General features: G+C 53.9%; 2 protein-coding genes across 2 annotated transcripts in view; one reads left to right on the top strand and one right to left on the bottom strand.

Moving 5' to 3' along the window:
* Positions 1 to 1,143, bottom strand: part of LOC139825463 (dynein axonemal heavy chain 9-like) — a 56,734-nt gene extending 55,591 nt beyond the window's left edge. The window contains exon 1 of the mRNA XM_071817749.1: positions 1,108 to 1,143. Coding sequence (XP_071673850.1) covers positions 1,108 to 1,143 — 36 coding nt within the window. The remainder of the gene's footprint in view (positions 1 to 1,107) is intronic.
* A 1,373-nt stretch (positions 1,144 to 2,516) lies between these two features.
* LOC139829571 (uncharacterized) lies at positions 2,517 to 9,147 on the top strand. Its single transcript, XM_071817748.1, has 3 exons — positions 2,517 to 2,536; positions 2,680 to 3,346; positions 6,573 to 9,147. Exons 1-3 carry the CDS (start codon positions 2,517 to 2,519, stop codon positions 6,729 to 6,731), a joined length of 846 nt encoding a protein of 281 aa, XP_071673849.1. The 3' UTR covers positions 6,732 to 9,147.
* Positions 9,148 to 14,765: the final 5,618 nt, after the last annotated feature.

Raw genomic sequence — 14,765 nt, 5'->3', positions numbered from 1 at the left:
CTAACATAACATCCAGATCTCGTAGTTGTGCCCCCTCCAGTTTCTGTAATTTCTTCCGAATGTCATCCTGAGACTGTCCCAAAAAGACTAAAGCCAACTGAACCCTTGCTTGGTCCGTTTCAATATCTAAATCCGTATACTTCTTTGCAGTTTCTTTTAACCTTTCTAAAAAGGTTGAAGGGGATTCGTTCTTTTCCTGCCTCACATTATACAATTTTGACCAATTCATTTGTTTCGGCATAGCAGTCTGAACACCGATCAATAACCAGTCCTGATACCTCCGGAGGCGAAGCTGACCACCCCCAGTATTATAATCCCATCGGGGATCCTCTTTTGGGAAATTTTCATCAACATTACCGCCCACTGTTCCATTCCGAATATCCTCCCTTACTCTATCTCTTGCTACCCGTATAACCATATCCTTTTCTGTAGAATACATCGAAGTGTCAAGAATCATTTGCAAATCATCCCAATCAGGATTCTGCGTTTTAATTATCATTTTAATTACCCTTGCAACCTTGTCCGGGTTTTCCCGGTAAGGACCAGCTGATTGTTTCCAGATCACTAAATCTCCTGGCGAAAACGGGACTTTTACATAAACCGGCTCTCCCCCCACTCCTACCGCTTGTCGCAGGGGTGCTATTACATTTGGCAGTCCACCCCCCTTTTGGGCTTCCTTTCCTCTGTTCCTAGTTCTGTGGGATATTGGTGTGGTTGTTACTCCTTTTACACCAGTTGCTGCCCCCACATCCCCACTGGGATCAATATCACTTTCAGTAAGACGCACAGGTGCCGAGGGTTTAAGGGGTTTAGGTGCAGAAGGTTCAGTTTCTGAAGGCGCAACATCGAGACCCGGCAGATCTAATTTTAAAGCGTTACCGCTACTGTTCTCTACAGCCAAACACGTCATGCATTTCTGTTCTGCCGTACAGCCCATACATTTATCATTAGTACCGCTCCTCCGCACTAACATTAACCCACATTCCTTCCTCCAGTCCTGTTTTTGTACAAGATAGAAAAAGAGATCCACATACTGTACCTCATCCCATTTACCTTCCCTTTGACAAAACCTCATGAATTCACTAATAGTTCCAGGTTCTAAAGTACCCTCTGGTGGCCACCGTACGTTATTAGGCAAGTCATACTCAGGCCAGCAGTGAGTACAATATTCAATTAATTTCTTTTTACTCATTGATTGTCCAAATCCACCCTCCTTCCAATGTTTCAACAAACAGTCCAATGGTGACATCTTTGTATCGCTCATATCAACACAAAAGGGTAACACACAGACGATTAACACAGAAAGGTAACACACAGATAACTTTACCAGAACAGCAGTAAAGACGGATCAAACCACCAGTTTCAACAGCAAATACAGATCAAATTGCTAAAACTGTAGACCAGGTCCTGAACAGCACAGATAACCAGATCAGGTGAGCGCAAATAACCAGACCAAACCAGGTGCCGAGCCTGCGGCGTAAATAACCAGAACCAGAACCAGATGCCGAACCTGCAGAGGTTTCCCTCGGTCTAACGGACGGCGGCCTGGGCAATACCCCGGGAGCTCCCTGCCCAACCGAGCGTGGCTTTCGCCGCGTCTGACCGGCAGGCTACCAAATGCCTGACCAGCAGGCTACAGGACCAGAACAGAACCAGACCAGATGGGTACCCAATAATCCAGGTAAAACAACAGATAAAGCACCTTCTTACCAATCAGAGGTCCGTCGTGAGCAGCGGAGAGCCGGTCGCGTCCCATGCACTCCCCAAGAATACCTCGGTGCTAGCCAGAGCAGGATCGAGACGCGATCCGTCTCAGCAATGCTCACGAGGTCCCATCTGGGTCGCCAAAATGTCAGCAATCAGGACACATAACCACGGACGTAGTTCTATGTGGTGCTTTATTTCAGCGCTGGGAAACCAGGGGTTCGCACCCAAAGCTGGTTTCAAACAGCTGATTCAGACCATACCTTATTATACAAGTTGGTCACATACATATTCATTACACCCCTGACAACCATTAGCAAAGCCACACCTATAATAACACAAACTTTCTATCTAAAAGATGCTATAATTATCAGTTATTTTCTACGGTACCAATTTTAAAAGAATATATCGTAAATCTATGTCCACCTGAAGAATAAGGCTCGGCTACAGTTACCTGCCTTATAAGAATATACCATAAATCTATGTCAGCTTTAAAAACAGAGTTTGGTTACTGATTACAAGAGTTCTATGGCTACAGGGTTGGTTGCTATCCTAATATTAATTCAACTGTAACAGATCCAGCGATATTCAGGGAAGACCCATCCTGTCCTGTTCCATGGAAAAAAAATCATTTTGTAAGGTCGATTACTATCACTGGGGTTCCCGCACCCCGGCTTTTGGGATCCGGCGCTCGGACAAAACCCATCCCCACCCCTGCAGGAAACACCAAGAGCGCGGCTGCAGCACGTTAGCACCCCAAAACCCCCAGGCTGCCCCATAGACACCCTAGAGATCCCCCCAGGGAACTGGCCATGGGCTTGGGGACAGCGAAGCGGGGACGGAAAGAGCCGAAGTAAGGACGGAAAGAGCCGAAGCCAAAGGCGCAGGGCGGAGAGAGACGAAGCGGGGACGGAAAGAGCCGAAGTAAGGACGGAAAGAGCCGAAGCCGAAGGCGCAGGGCGGAGAGAGATGAAGCGGGGACGGAAAGAGACGAAGGCGGCGAGGCCGGAAAGAGCCGAAGCGGTTACGGAAAGAGCCGAAGGTGCAGGGCGGAGAGAGACGAAGAGGAGGCGGAAAGAGCCGAAGAGGGGACGGAAAGAGCCGAAGGAGCAAGGCGGAGAGAGACGAAGAGGAGACGGAAAGAACCGAAGGTGCAGGGCGGAGAGAGACGAAGCGGGGACGGAAAGAGCCGAAGCAAGGACGGAAAGAGCCGAAGCAAGAACGGAAAGAGCCGAAGGCGCAGGGCGAAGAGAGACGAAGCGCGTACGGAAAGAGCCGAAGGCGGCGGAAAGAGCCGAAGGGCAACGAGCAGGGGCGGCACCACCCGAGCGTTGCCGGGGCGAGCCGAAGAGGAGGCGGGGAGAGCCGAGCGCTTCCGAACGGCGCCGAGGAGCGTGCAAGGACACCCGAGCGGTTCCGAACGGCACCGAAGAGGAGGTGGGGACACCCGAGCGGTTCCGAACGGCGCCAAAGAGGAGGCGGGGACACCCGAGCGCTTCCGAACGGCGCCGAAGAAGAGGCGGGGACACCCGAGCGCTTCCGAACGGCGCCGAAGAGCGTGCGAGGACACCCGAGCGCTTCCGAACGGCGCCGAAGAGGAGGCTGGGACAACGGCGCCATCTTGGCCGTCACGGAGCTGGAGGTCGTTAAGGAGCTAATTAGCGCTAATGAGGGGATGGGGCTGATTGAGGAGCTGGATTGAGGTTAATGAGGTCGGAAAGCAATTAATGAACATCTGGAGAAGCAGCTCGTTAAGGAACCCAATTAATGAACACCTAGAGAAAAGCCGCTCGTTAAGGGCTGAATTAATGAGTGGGGGAATCTGCTCATTAATGAACCCCGTGGCTCGTTAAGGGCCAACGCTTAATTAACGTAGTAACCAATAAACTCAATTCCTAAAGAGCGGGAGCCGCTAATTGGTGGGGTGGGGGTAATTAACCCATCGACCCCCCAGAGAGCACCCAGGCGTCCGGGGCGTGGCCTGAGGGCGCCCCGCCCCCCGGCCGCTGATTGGCTGAACGATAAAGAGCGTGACTCCGCCCCCTCCGCGAGGCCCCGCCCCCTCCCGGCTCTTAAAGCGACAGTGACCCCAATAATTGATTGTTTGGGGGGTTGTCCCGGAGTTCGGGAGGGACCCAGGAGTGCCCCAAGGGAGCCAGGAGTTCGGGAGGGACCCAGGAGTTCCCCAAGGGACCCAGGAGTTCAGGAGGGACCCAGGAGTGCCCCAAGGGACCCAGGACTGAGGGAACGACCCAGGAGAACCCCAAAAGATCCAGAGGTTCGGGAGGGACCCAGGAGTTCGGGAGGGACCCAGGAGTTCCGCAAGGGACCCAGGAGTTCGGGAGGGACCCAGGAGTTCCCCAAGGGACCCAGGAGTTCCCCAAGGGACCCAGGACTCAGGGAGGGACCCAGGAGTTCCGCAAGGGACCCAGGAGTTCGGGAGGGACCCAGGAGTTCCCCAAGGGACCCAGGACTCAGGGAGGGACTCAGGAGTGCCCCAAGAGACCCAGGAGTTCGGGGAGGGACCCAGGAGTTTGGGGAGGGACCCAGGAGTTTGGAAGGGACCCAGGAGTGCCCCAAGAGACCCAGGATTTCGGAATGGACCCAGGGGTGCCCCATGGGACTCAGGAGTTCAGGAGGGACTCAGGAGTGCCCCGAGGGACCCAGGAGTTCGGGAGGGACCCAGGAGTGCCGCAAGGGACCCAGGAGTTTGGGAGGGACCCAAGAGTTCCCCAAGGGACCCAGGAGTCCGGGCAGGGACCCAGGAGTTCCCCAAGGGACCCAGGAGTGCCCCAAGGGACCCAGGAGTTCGGGAGGGACCGAGGAGTCGTGCGTGTGGATGAACAGAAGGGTGTTGGGGTTCTCCAGTGGGTTGGGGGAGACATAGAGTGCCCCATAGACCCCCATAAGTGACCCATAGTGCCCCATAAGTGACCCATAGAGCCCCATCAGTGCCCCATAGAGCCCCATAGGTGACCCATAGTGTCCCATAGGTGACCCATAGGGCCCCATCAGTGCCTCACAGAGACCCATAAGTGCCCCATAGCGTCTCCGCACTGCCCCATAGGGCCCCACAAGTGACCCATGGAGCCCCATTACTGCCCCATAGAGCCCCGTAAGTGCCCCACAAATGACTCATGAGCCCCATAAGTGACTCTTAGCGACCCACAAGTGCCCCCTAAGTGCCTGTTAGTGACCCCCAAGTGCCCCATGGAGCCTCATAAGTAACCTATAGTGCCCCATAAGTGCCTTTTAGTGACCCCCCACGTGCCCCATAGCGACCCACAAGTTCCCCATACGTGCCCCATAGAGCCCCATAAGTGACTCACAGAGACCCATAAGTGCCCCATAGCGTCTCCCCAGTGCCCCATAGCGCCCCACGAGTGACTCATGGAGCCCCATAACTGCCCCATAGAGCCCCATAAGTGACCCATAGTGCCCCATAAATAACTCACAGAGCCCCATAAGTGACCCATATAACCCCAAAAGAGGCCTATACTGACCCACAAGTGACTCATGGAGCCCCATAAGCAACTCATATAGATCCACAAGTGCCCCATAGCGTCTCCCCAGTGCCCCATAGTGCCCCACAAGTGACTCATGGAGCCCCATAAGTGCCCCATAGAGCCACATAAGTGACCTCTAGTGCCCCATAAGTGATGCATAGAGACTGGGTCCATCCCGAACTCCTGGGTCCCTTGGGGCACTCCTGGGTCCCTCCCTGAGTCCTGGGAGATCAGGGAAGGGACCCAAAGAAAGGACCCAGGCGTCCGGGAGGGACCCAAATAGGGGACCCAGGCGTCCAGGGGGGAATCAAATCCGGGACCCGTACAGGGATCCGGGGGTCCGGAAGGGACCCAGGAGTGCCCCAAGGGACCCAGGAGTGCCTCCCTGAACTCCTGAGTCCCTTGGGGTACTCCTGGGTCCGTCCCGGACGCCTGGGTCCCCTATTTGTGTCCCCCCGGATGCCTGGGTCCCCTCCCATAACCTACAGTGCCCCCTACATGACTCATAGTGCCCCACAAGTGCTCCATGGAGCCCCATAAGTGACTCTTAGCGACCCATAAGTGCCCCATAAGTGCCTGTTAGTGACCCCCAAGTGCCCCATAGCGACCCACAAGTTCCCCATTAGTGCCCCGTAGAGACCCATAAGTGACTCATAAGTGGCTCATAAGTGACCTAGTGCCCCACAAGTGACCATAGAGACAGGGTCCCTCCCGAACTCCTGGGTCCCTGCGGCACTCCTGGGTCCCCCCGGACGCCTGGGTCCGCTCTATGGGTCCCCCCGGACTCCTGGTTGCGGCACTTATGGGGCTCTATGAACCACCAGGTGTTCCATGTCCATAATGACCCCAGGAACGCCCGTACATGTTCATAAAGTGAGTCTCAGGTCACCATTTCCATAGCCCCTCCCTGGCCCTCCCCTGTTCGCCTGCGCAGTGGCACTGGGTGAATTTGAGGAGGGGTCCTTGGGGTCTTTGGATGAAGGCTCCTTCAGCTTCCTCACAGTGGATTTGTACCTTTGGCTCATTATGAGGAACTGGCTGGAACCCAAGCGGCCAAACCGACTGAGACCAGACTGTCACCCACTTTTTGCTGTAAATCCTGGCCATCTCGTCTCCTCAAGGTTGCAGCTGGTGCTGTGGCGATCTCGGCATTTGATGAAGTCCTGCTCTTTTTAGCACAATCGGTTACATACAGCTCTAAACTAGATATTCATTATGTGGCTTAGAATGTTAGCTTGTTAGTAGGCCCTTACTATGTAGTTGCTTAACCCTTAAAACGTTAGTTCCCTCTATCAATATAACTTCCTAAACGAGCTTCATAATATTTTACACAGAACTTAACCACCTTTTTCCTTTTTCCAGGTTCAGAGTCCGTGCCTCATTTGGTTGTATCTGTGCACTCTGAACATCTCAGCACGGATCACAACCGCACTTCCCACAAGGCCCAAGTCTCAAGGCCTCTCCAGACCCCCTCTGCTGGCAGCACAGCCGCTTCCCGCACTAACGGCACCGCACTGCTGAGCGAGGGGAAACAGCTCAGGCGAGCAGGAGAGCTACGTGTGAGGAAGAGATCTTTCTCTTTCTCTTTCATCTTTCTCTTGCTCCAAGTCTGCCGGGGGCAGCAGAGTCTGCCGGGGCAGCTAGAGCTGGGTTGTGGTTGGGCTCGATGATCTTAAGGGTCGCTTCCAACCAAGAAGATTCTCTGATTCTCTGAGAGACGTGGGCTACGCTCGGGGCTCTCGCCAGCTCCGTGCTCGCACCCTGTCCCGTCACCGTCCTGTCGGACAGTGTGGGCTGGGCCCGCAGCGGCGCTGAGCACATGCGGGGCAGTGGGTGTCACCAAGTGACGTCACAAAGGGCCCCACTGTGACCCTGTGCCTGGGCAGGGAGGGTCAGGATGTCCCTTGGGAGGCACAGGCCAGCTCAGCCCTGGGCACCTGGCTGCTGAGTTTCCATCCCAGTTTCTAAAAGCTCCAGCACCCATTGCTCTGAGCAGAGTCTTGAACAGTCTGCTGCACCGCTCCATGTTCCCAGCAGCTGGTGCATGATGGGGGTGTCACAGACACACTCAATGCCACGCTCCTTGCTCCAGGTGCCTATGAGGATGTTGTGGAAAGGATCCCGTTGGCTGGCTCCGTTCTCTCTGGGCTGCCAGGGGTGGCAGATGCACTCGATCCCCCAGTCACCCCCAGCCAAACCAGAGCAGTTTGGTCCAGGCTCCAGAGGAGGGAAGGGGCTGAGCCGTAACCAGGCCAAGAACTCCTGCAAGGAGACCCACGGGGAAGCAGAAGAGCAGATGAGCGCTGGTGATTTGTGAGCGCATGAGTCTCAGACACACTTTTCTTACTGTGCGCAACGTGACTGCGAGCCTATCACTTCACTCCATAAATACGACAGCCTGGATGAGCCCACTGTGAGCTCTCCCTGCTAAATAAGTGAGCTGTGTGGCAATGGTTTTGCTACTCAGAGATAAGTTTAATATTAATCATTTACCTTAAGTAGATGCACACTAAATATAATCAATTCTTTTGGGACATAAGGTGGTATGATTTTTAATATACTCTTTGCTTTTGTTACTTGGTAAGCTGGATTTGCTAAAATTTTAGGCTGCGAAGTTCTGCTCATATCTACCAAAAGCAACTCCAAACTACACTGATCACTTACAAGACAAGGCCCGTATTGCACTTCGCCGAGAAGAAAGGAATTTGCGTCCAGGCAAAACAGCACCTGCAAGGCTATGGACAATAAACAACGTCTACAGCTCAACACAGCAAAGCCCACGTGGAATCAGAGAAGTTTGCCACTGGAGCTTTAAACAGGGACTCCAGGGCGAACGGTTATCAGGGAGAGAAGAATCCTGACCGTGTGCTCCGTGAACGGGTACAGGCACCTGCAGAGAAGGTCAGCAGCACTGGGCTTGGCGTATTTCCCCCATTCAGTGAACGATAGAGTGAACCTGCCACGGAATTCACAGTATCACAGTATCACAGTGTGTTTGGGATTGGAAGGGACCTCAAAAGATCATCCAGTCCAATCCCCCTGCTGGAGCAGGAACGCCTAGGAGAGGTCGCACAGGAACATGTCCAGGCGGGTTTGAATGTCTGCAGGGAAGGAGACTCCATAACCTCCCTGGGCAGCCTGTTCCAGTGCTCTGTCACCCTCACTGAGAAGAAGTTCTTTCTCAAATTTAAGTGGAACCTCTTGTGTTCCAGCTTGATCCCATTGCCCCTTGTCCTATCATTGTTTGCCACTGAGAAGAGCCCGGCTCCATCCTCGTGCCACTCACCCTTTATATATTTATAAACATTAATAAGGTCACCCCTCAGTCTCCTCTTCTCCAAACTAAAGAGCCCCAGCTCCCTCAGCCTTTCTTCATAAGGGAGATGCTCCACTCCCTTCAGCATCTTTGTTGCCCTATGCTGGACTCTCTCCAGCAGTTCCCTGTCCTTCTGGAACTGAGGGGCCACAACTGGACACAATATTCCAGGTGTGGTCTCACCAGGGTGGAGTAGAGAGGATGGAGGACCTCTCTGACCTACTGACCAGCCCTCCTCTAATACACCCCAGGTACCATTGGCCTTCCTGGCCACAAGGGCCCAGTGCTGGCTCATGGTCATCCTGTTGTCCACCAGGACCCCCAGGTCCCTTTCCCCTACACTGCTCTCTAACAGCTCATTCCCCAACCTATACTGGAACCTGGGGTTGTTCCTGCCCAGATGCAGGACTCTACACTTGCCCTTGTTAAATTCCATCAGGTTATCCCCCGCCCAACTCTCCAGCCTGTCCAGGTCTCTGGATGGCGGCACAGCTTCCAGTGTCAGCCACTCCTCCCAGCTTGGTGTCATCAGCAAACTTGCTGATAGTACACTCAATTCCCTCGTCTAAATCATTAATGAATATATTGAATAATATTGGCCCCAGTACTGACCCCTGAGGCACTGCACTAGATACTGGCCTCCAACTGGACTCCGCACCATTGACCGCCACTCTCTGGCTTCTCTCTTTAAGCCAGTTTGCAACCCACCTCACTACTCTATTGTCGAGACCACACCTCCTCAATTTAGCTGTGAGGATGCTGTGAGGGACTGTGTCAAAGGCTTTACTGAAGTCAAGGTAGACCACATCCACCGCTCTGCCATCATCCATCCACCTTGGTACATTCTCATAAAAGGCTATGAGGTTGGTCAAGCATGACTTACCCTTGGTAAAGCCATGCTGACTGCCCCTAATGACCCTCTTATCCCTGATGTGCCTTGAGATGACACCAAGGATAAGCTGTTCCATTACTTTCCCAGGGACAGAGGTGAGGCTGACCGCTCTATAATTACCCGGGTCCTCCTTCTTGCCCTTTTTGAAGACTGCAGTGACATTTGCTTTCCTCCAATCCTCGGGCACCTCTCCCGTTTCCCAAGACTTGGCAAAAATGATGGATAGCGGTCTAGCAATGACTTCAGCCAGCTCCCTCAGCACCCGCGGATGCATCCCATCTGGGCCCATGGATTTATGGACGTCCAGACTATTTAATTGTTCCCTAACCCAGTCCTCATCGACTAAAGCAAACTCCTCCATTAACCTGGCTTCATCCGGGGTCTCAGGGGTACAGGGCTCCCCAGGACAGCCTCCAGCGGAGTAGACAGAGACAAAGGCGGCATTCAGCAATTCTGCCTTCTCTGTGTCTTCTGCCACCAGGGCACCCACCTCATTCATCAGTGGGCCTACATTGCCTCTGGTATTAGTTTTATCTGCTATGTATTTGAAAAAGTTCTTCTTGCTGTCCTTGACCCCTCTCGCCAGCTGTAATTCTAAGGAGGCCTTGGCTACCCTAGCTGCCTTCCTGCATCCTCTAACAGCAGCCTTATATTCCTCCCAAGTGGCCAGTCCCTGCTTCCATGACCTGTAAACTCGCCTCTTCTGCTTGAGCATACCCAACAGATCCCTATTCAACCACGCAGGCCTTCTGGCTCCCTTCCTCGACTTCCTACGTGTGGGGATGCTCTGATCCTGAGCATGGAAGAAGCAATCTCTGAATGCAATCCAGCTCTCTTGGGCCCCTTTTCCTTCAAGCAGTCTTGCCCATGGGATTGCCCCCAGCAATTGCTTGAAAAGGCTGAAATTAGCCCTGCTAAAGTCCAGGGTTGCAATTCTACTTGCTGTTCTGTTCCTGCCACACGAGATGCTGAACTCCACCATCTCATGGTCACTGCAACCCAGGCAGCCCTCGACCTTTACTGCTTCGACCAGACCCTCTTTGTTAGTGAGGATGCGATCCAGCAGTGCACCTCTCCTCGTCGGCTCCTCCACCGTCTGCATGAGGAAGTTATCATCAAGGCACTGGAGGAACCTCCTGGACTGTGGCTGGCTGGCTGAATGGTCCTTCCAGCCATTAATAAATACTGGCCATCATTAATAAATACTGATCGCCATTAATAAATACTGACCATCATTAATAAATACTGATCGTTATTAATAAATGCTGATCACCATTAATAAATATTGATCCTTATTCATAATGCTGATCATCATTAATAAATACTGGCCATCATTAATAAATACTGATCATCATTAAGAAATACCAATCGTTATTAATAAATACTGACCGTCATTAATACATACTGATCGCCATTAATAAATACTGACCATCACTAATAAATACTGATCGTTATTAATAAATGCTGATCACCATTAATAAATATCAATCCTTATTAATAATGCTGATTGTCATGAATAAATACTGACCATCATTAATAAATGCTGATTGTCCTTAATAAATACTGACCATCATTAATAACTACTGATCGTCATTAATAAATACTGACTGTTATTAATAATTACTGATCACCATTAATAAATACTGATCGTCCTTAATAAATACTGACCATCATTAATAAATACTGATCACCATTAATAAATACTGACTATCACTAATAAATACTGATCGTTATTAACAAATACTGATCACCATTAATAAATATTGATCCTTATTAATAATGCTGATCATCATTAATAAATACTGACCATCATTAATAAATGCTGATTGTCCTTCATAAATACTGACCATCATTAATAAATACTGATCGTCATTAATAAATACTGACCATCATTAATAAATACTGATCGTCATTAATAAATGCTGATTGTCCTTCATAAATACTGACCATCATTAATAAATACTGATCATCATTAGTAAATACTGACCATCATTAGTAAATAGTGATCGTCATTAATAAATACTGACCGTTATTAATAATTACTGATCACCACTAATAAATACTGATCATCATTAATAAATACTGACCATCATTAATAAATACTGATCGTCATTAATAAATACTAGCCGTTATTAATAATTACTGATCACCATTAATAAATACTGATCATCATTAATAAATACTGACCATCATTAGTAAATACTGAGCTCAATGCTCAGGTTGGGCTCCAGGTCAGGCTCCAGGCTCAGGTTGGGCTCCAGGTCAGGTTCCAGGCTCAGGTTGGGCTCCAGGTCGGGCTCCAGGCTCAGGTTGGGCTCCAGGTCAGGTTCAAGGCTCAGGCTGGGCTCCAGGTCAGGCTCCAGGCTCACGTTGGGCTCCAGGTCGGGCTCCAGGCTCAGGTCGGGCTCCAGGCTCAGGTTGGGCTCCAGGCTCAGGTTGGGCTCCAGGTCAGGTTCAAGGCTCAGGTTGGGCTCCAGGTCAGGCTCCAGGCTCACATTGGGCTCCAGGTCGGGCTCCAGGCTCAGGTTGGGCTCCAGGTCGGGCTCCAGGCTCAGGTTGGGCTCCAGGCTCAGACTGGGCTCCAGGCTCAGGTTGGGCTGCAGGCTCAGGTCGGGCTCCAGGCTCAGACTGGGCTCCAGGCTCAGGTCGGGCTCCAGGCTCAGGTCCAGCGCTTCCCCGCAGAGCAGCCCGGGGCTCTGGGCAAAGCCACGCAGCTCGTCGCCCAAGGGAAACAGGTCCATGGTCACCGGGCTCCAAACACCCCGGAGCAAAAACCAGAGCGGCCCCAGGACACCCGGGCTCCCAAAGAGCCTGGAAAAGGGACACAAAGAGTTAAATTGGGGGGAGTGAAGTGGCTGCTGATGCTGAGAAACCCCCGGGGGTTCGGGGCTGGGGGGAAAGGGGGGATCTGTATGAAAACTGCTCTGGGGAAAAGGGGGGAAGGGGTTGGGCTGCATGGGAATGGGAGGAGGGACGGGAAAACGGGAGAGGGAAACGGGGGAAGAGGGAAAAGGGGGGAAAAGGGGGAAAGAGGGAAAAGGGGGAAAAAGGGAAAAGAGGGAAAAAGGGGGGAAAGAGGGAAAAGGGGGAAAAAGGGAGGAAAGAGGGGAAGAGGGGGAAAGGGGGGAAAGAGGGAAAAAGGGGGGAAAAGGGGAAGAGGGGGGAAAGGGGGAAAGAGGAAAAAGAGGGGGAAAGGGGGGAAAGAGGGGAAGAGGGAAAAGGAGGGAAAGAAGGAAAAAAGGGGGAAAAGGGGGAAGAGGGAAAAAGGGGGGGAAAGGGGGGAAGAGGAAAAAGAGGGAAAAGGGGGGGAAAGGGGGGGGGGGAAGAGGAAAAAGAGGGAAAAGGGGGGAAAGAGGGGAAGAGGGAAAAAGGGAGGAAAGAGGGAAAAGGGGGGAAGAGGGGAAGAGGGGGGAAAAGGGGGGAAAGAGGAAAAAGAGGGAAAAGGGGGGAAAGAGGGGAAGAAGGAAAAAAGGGGGAAAGAGGGAAAAAGGGGGAAACAGGGATAAAGGGGGAAAGAGGAAAAATATGGAAAAAGGGGGGAAAGAGGGAAAAGGGGGAAAAGACGGAAAAGGGGGTGAAAGGGGGGAAGGGAAAAAGAGGGGAAAGAGGGATAAAGGGGGGAAAAGAGGGGAAAGAGGGAAAAAGGGAAAGAGGGGAAAGAGGAAAAAGGGGGGAAAAGAGGGGAAAGAGGGAAAAAGAGGGGAAGAGGGATAAAGGGAGAAGAGAGAAAAGGGGGGCAAGAGGGGAAAGAGGAGAAAGGGGGGGAAAGAGGAAAAAGAGGGAAAAAGGGGGGGAAAGGGAAAAAGGGGGGAAAGAGGGATAAAGGGGGAAAAGGGGGCAAAAGAGGGAAGAGGGGGAGGAAAGAGGGAAAAAGTCTGTGGGGGGATTGATGGCGGATCTGCCCCAGCCCCGGGGTCTCTCCTGGAGGGGAGGGACGGGCGGGCTCCAGCGGGGGTGCTGAGGAGATGAGGGGACACGAGGGGACCCGAGGGACACGAGGGGACGATGAAGGGAGCCGAGGGACGCGAGGGGACACGATGGGACATGAAGGGACACGAGGGACCCGAGGGGACGCGATGGGACATGAAGAGACACGAGGGACCCGAGGGGACGCGATCTCCTAACCCGGCGTTTCCCGCCCCGGCGCTTCCCGCCCGCCGGCGCCGCGGCCACGCCCCCTCGCCGCCGGCCACGCCCCCTCGCCGGCGTCACGTGCCGGGGGTGTGTGGCGGGAAAAGGCGGGAGGGAGGAGAGGGAGGCGCCGCCGTTTTGGTGGAGGTTGTGAGGGGAGCTGGGGGTCGGCGGGAGGGGCATTGGGGGTCGGTGTGGGGGGAGGAATTGGGGTCGGTGTGAGGGGCATTGGGGGGCCGGGGGGGGACATTGGGGGTCGGTGTGAGGGGGGGATTTGGGGCGCAGTGTGGGGGTGGGGATTTGGGGTCGGTGTGAGGGGGGAATTGGGGGGCGGTGTGGGGGAGGAACTGGGGGGTGGTGTGAGCGGGACATTGGGGGTCGGTGTGGGGAGGAATTGGGGATCGGTGGGGGGGGCTTGGGGGGTCGGTGTGAGGGGGAATTGGGGGTCGGTGTGGGGGAAGTTGGGGGTTGGTGTGGGGAGGATTTGAGGGGTCAGTGTGGGGAGGATTTGGGGGTCGATGTGAGGGGCATTAGGGGTTGGTGTGGGGGGCAGGAACTGGGGGTCGGTGTGTGGGGGGCGTTGGGGGTCGGTGCGAGGGGGAATTAGGGTCCAGTGGGGGGGCACTGGGGGTCGGTGTTTGAGGGGGGAATTGGGGGGTCGGTGTGGGGGGGTCAGTGCAGGGGGGGCCTTGGGGGTCGGTGTGAGGGGGCATTGGGGGTCAGTCTGGGGAGGAATTGGGGGTCGGTGTGGGGGGGGGCATTGGGGATCAGTGTGGGGGGAATTGGGGGTCGGTGTGGGAGGGAATTGGGGTCTGGTGTGGGGGGGGGGACATTGGGGGTCGGTGTGAGGGGGAATTGGGGGTCGGTGTGGGGGGGAAGTTGGGGGTTGGTCTGGGGAGGATTTGAGGGGTCAGTGTGGGGAGGATTTGGGGGTCGATGTGAGGGGCATTAGGGGTTGGTGTGGGGGGCGTTGGGGGTCAGTGCGAGGGGGAATTAGGGTCCGGGGGGGGATTGGGGGTCGGTGTTTGAGGGGGGAACTGGGGGGTTGGTGTGCGGGGGCGGCCTTGGGGGTCGGTGTGAGGGGGCATTGGGGGTCAGTCTGGGGAGGAATTGGGGGTCGGGGGGGCATTTTGGGGTCGGTGGGGGGGAGCTGGGGGTCGGGGTTTGGGGGGAGCTGGGGGTCGGGTGGGGGGTGGATTGAGGGTCGGTGTGAAGG

Source organism: Patagioenas fasciata, chromosome 21 (assembly GCF_037038585.1).
Source record: "Patagioenas fasciata isolate bPatFas1 chromosome 21, bPatFas1.hap1, whole genome shotgun sequence".
Lineage (NCBI taxonomy): Eukaryota > Metazoa > Chordata > Aves > Columbiformes > Columbidae > Patagioenas > Patagioenas fasciata.
The sequence above is the reverse complement of the archived record's forward strand: the minus strand, read 5'-3'. Positions and strand labels throughout refer to the sequence as shown.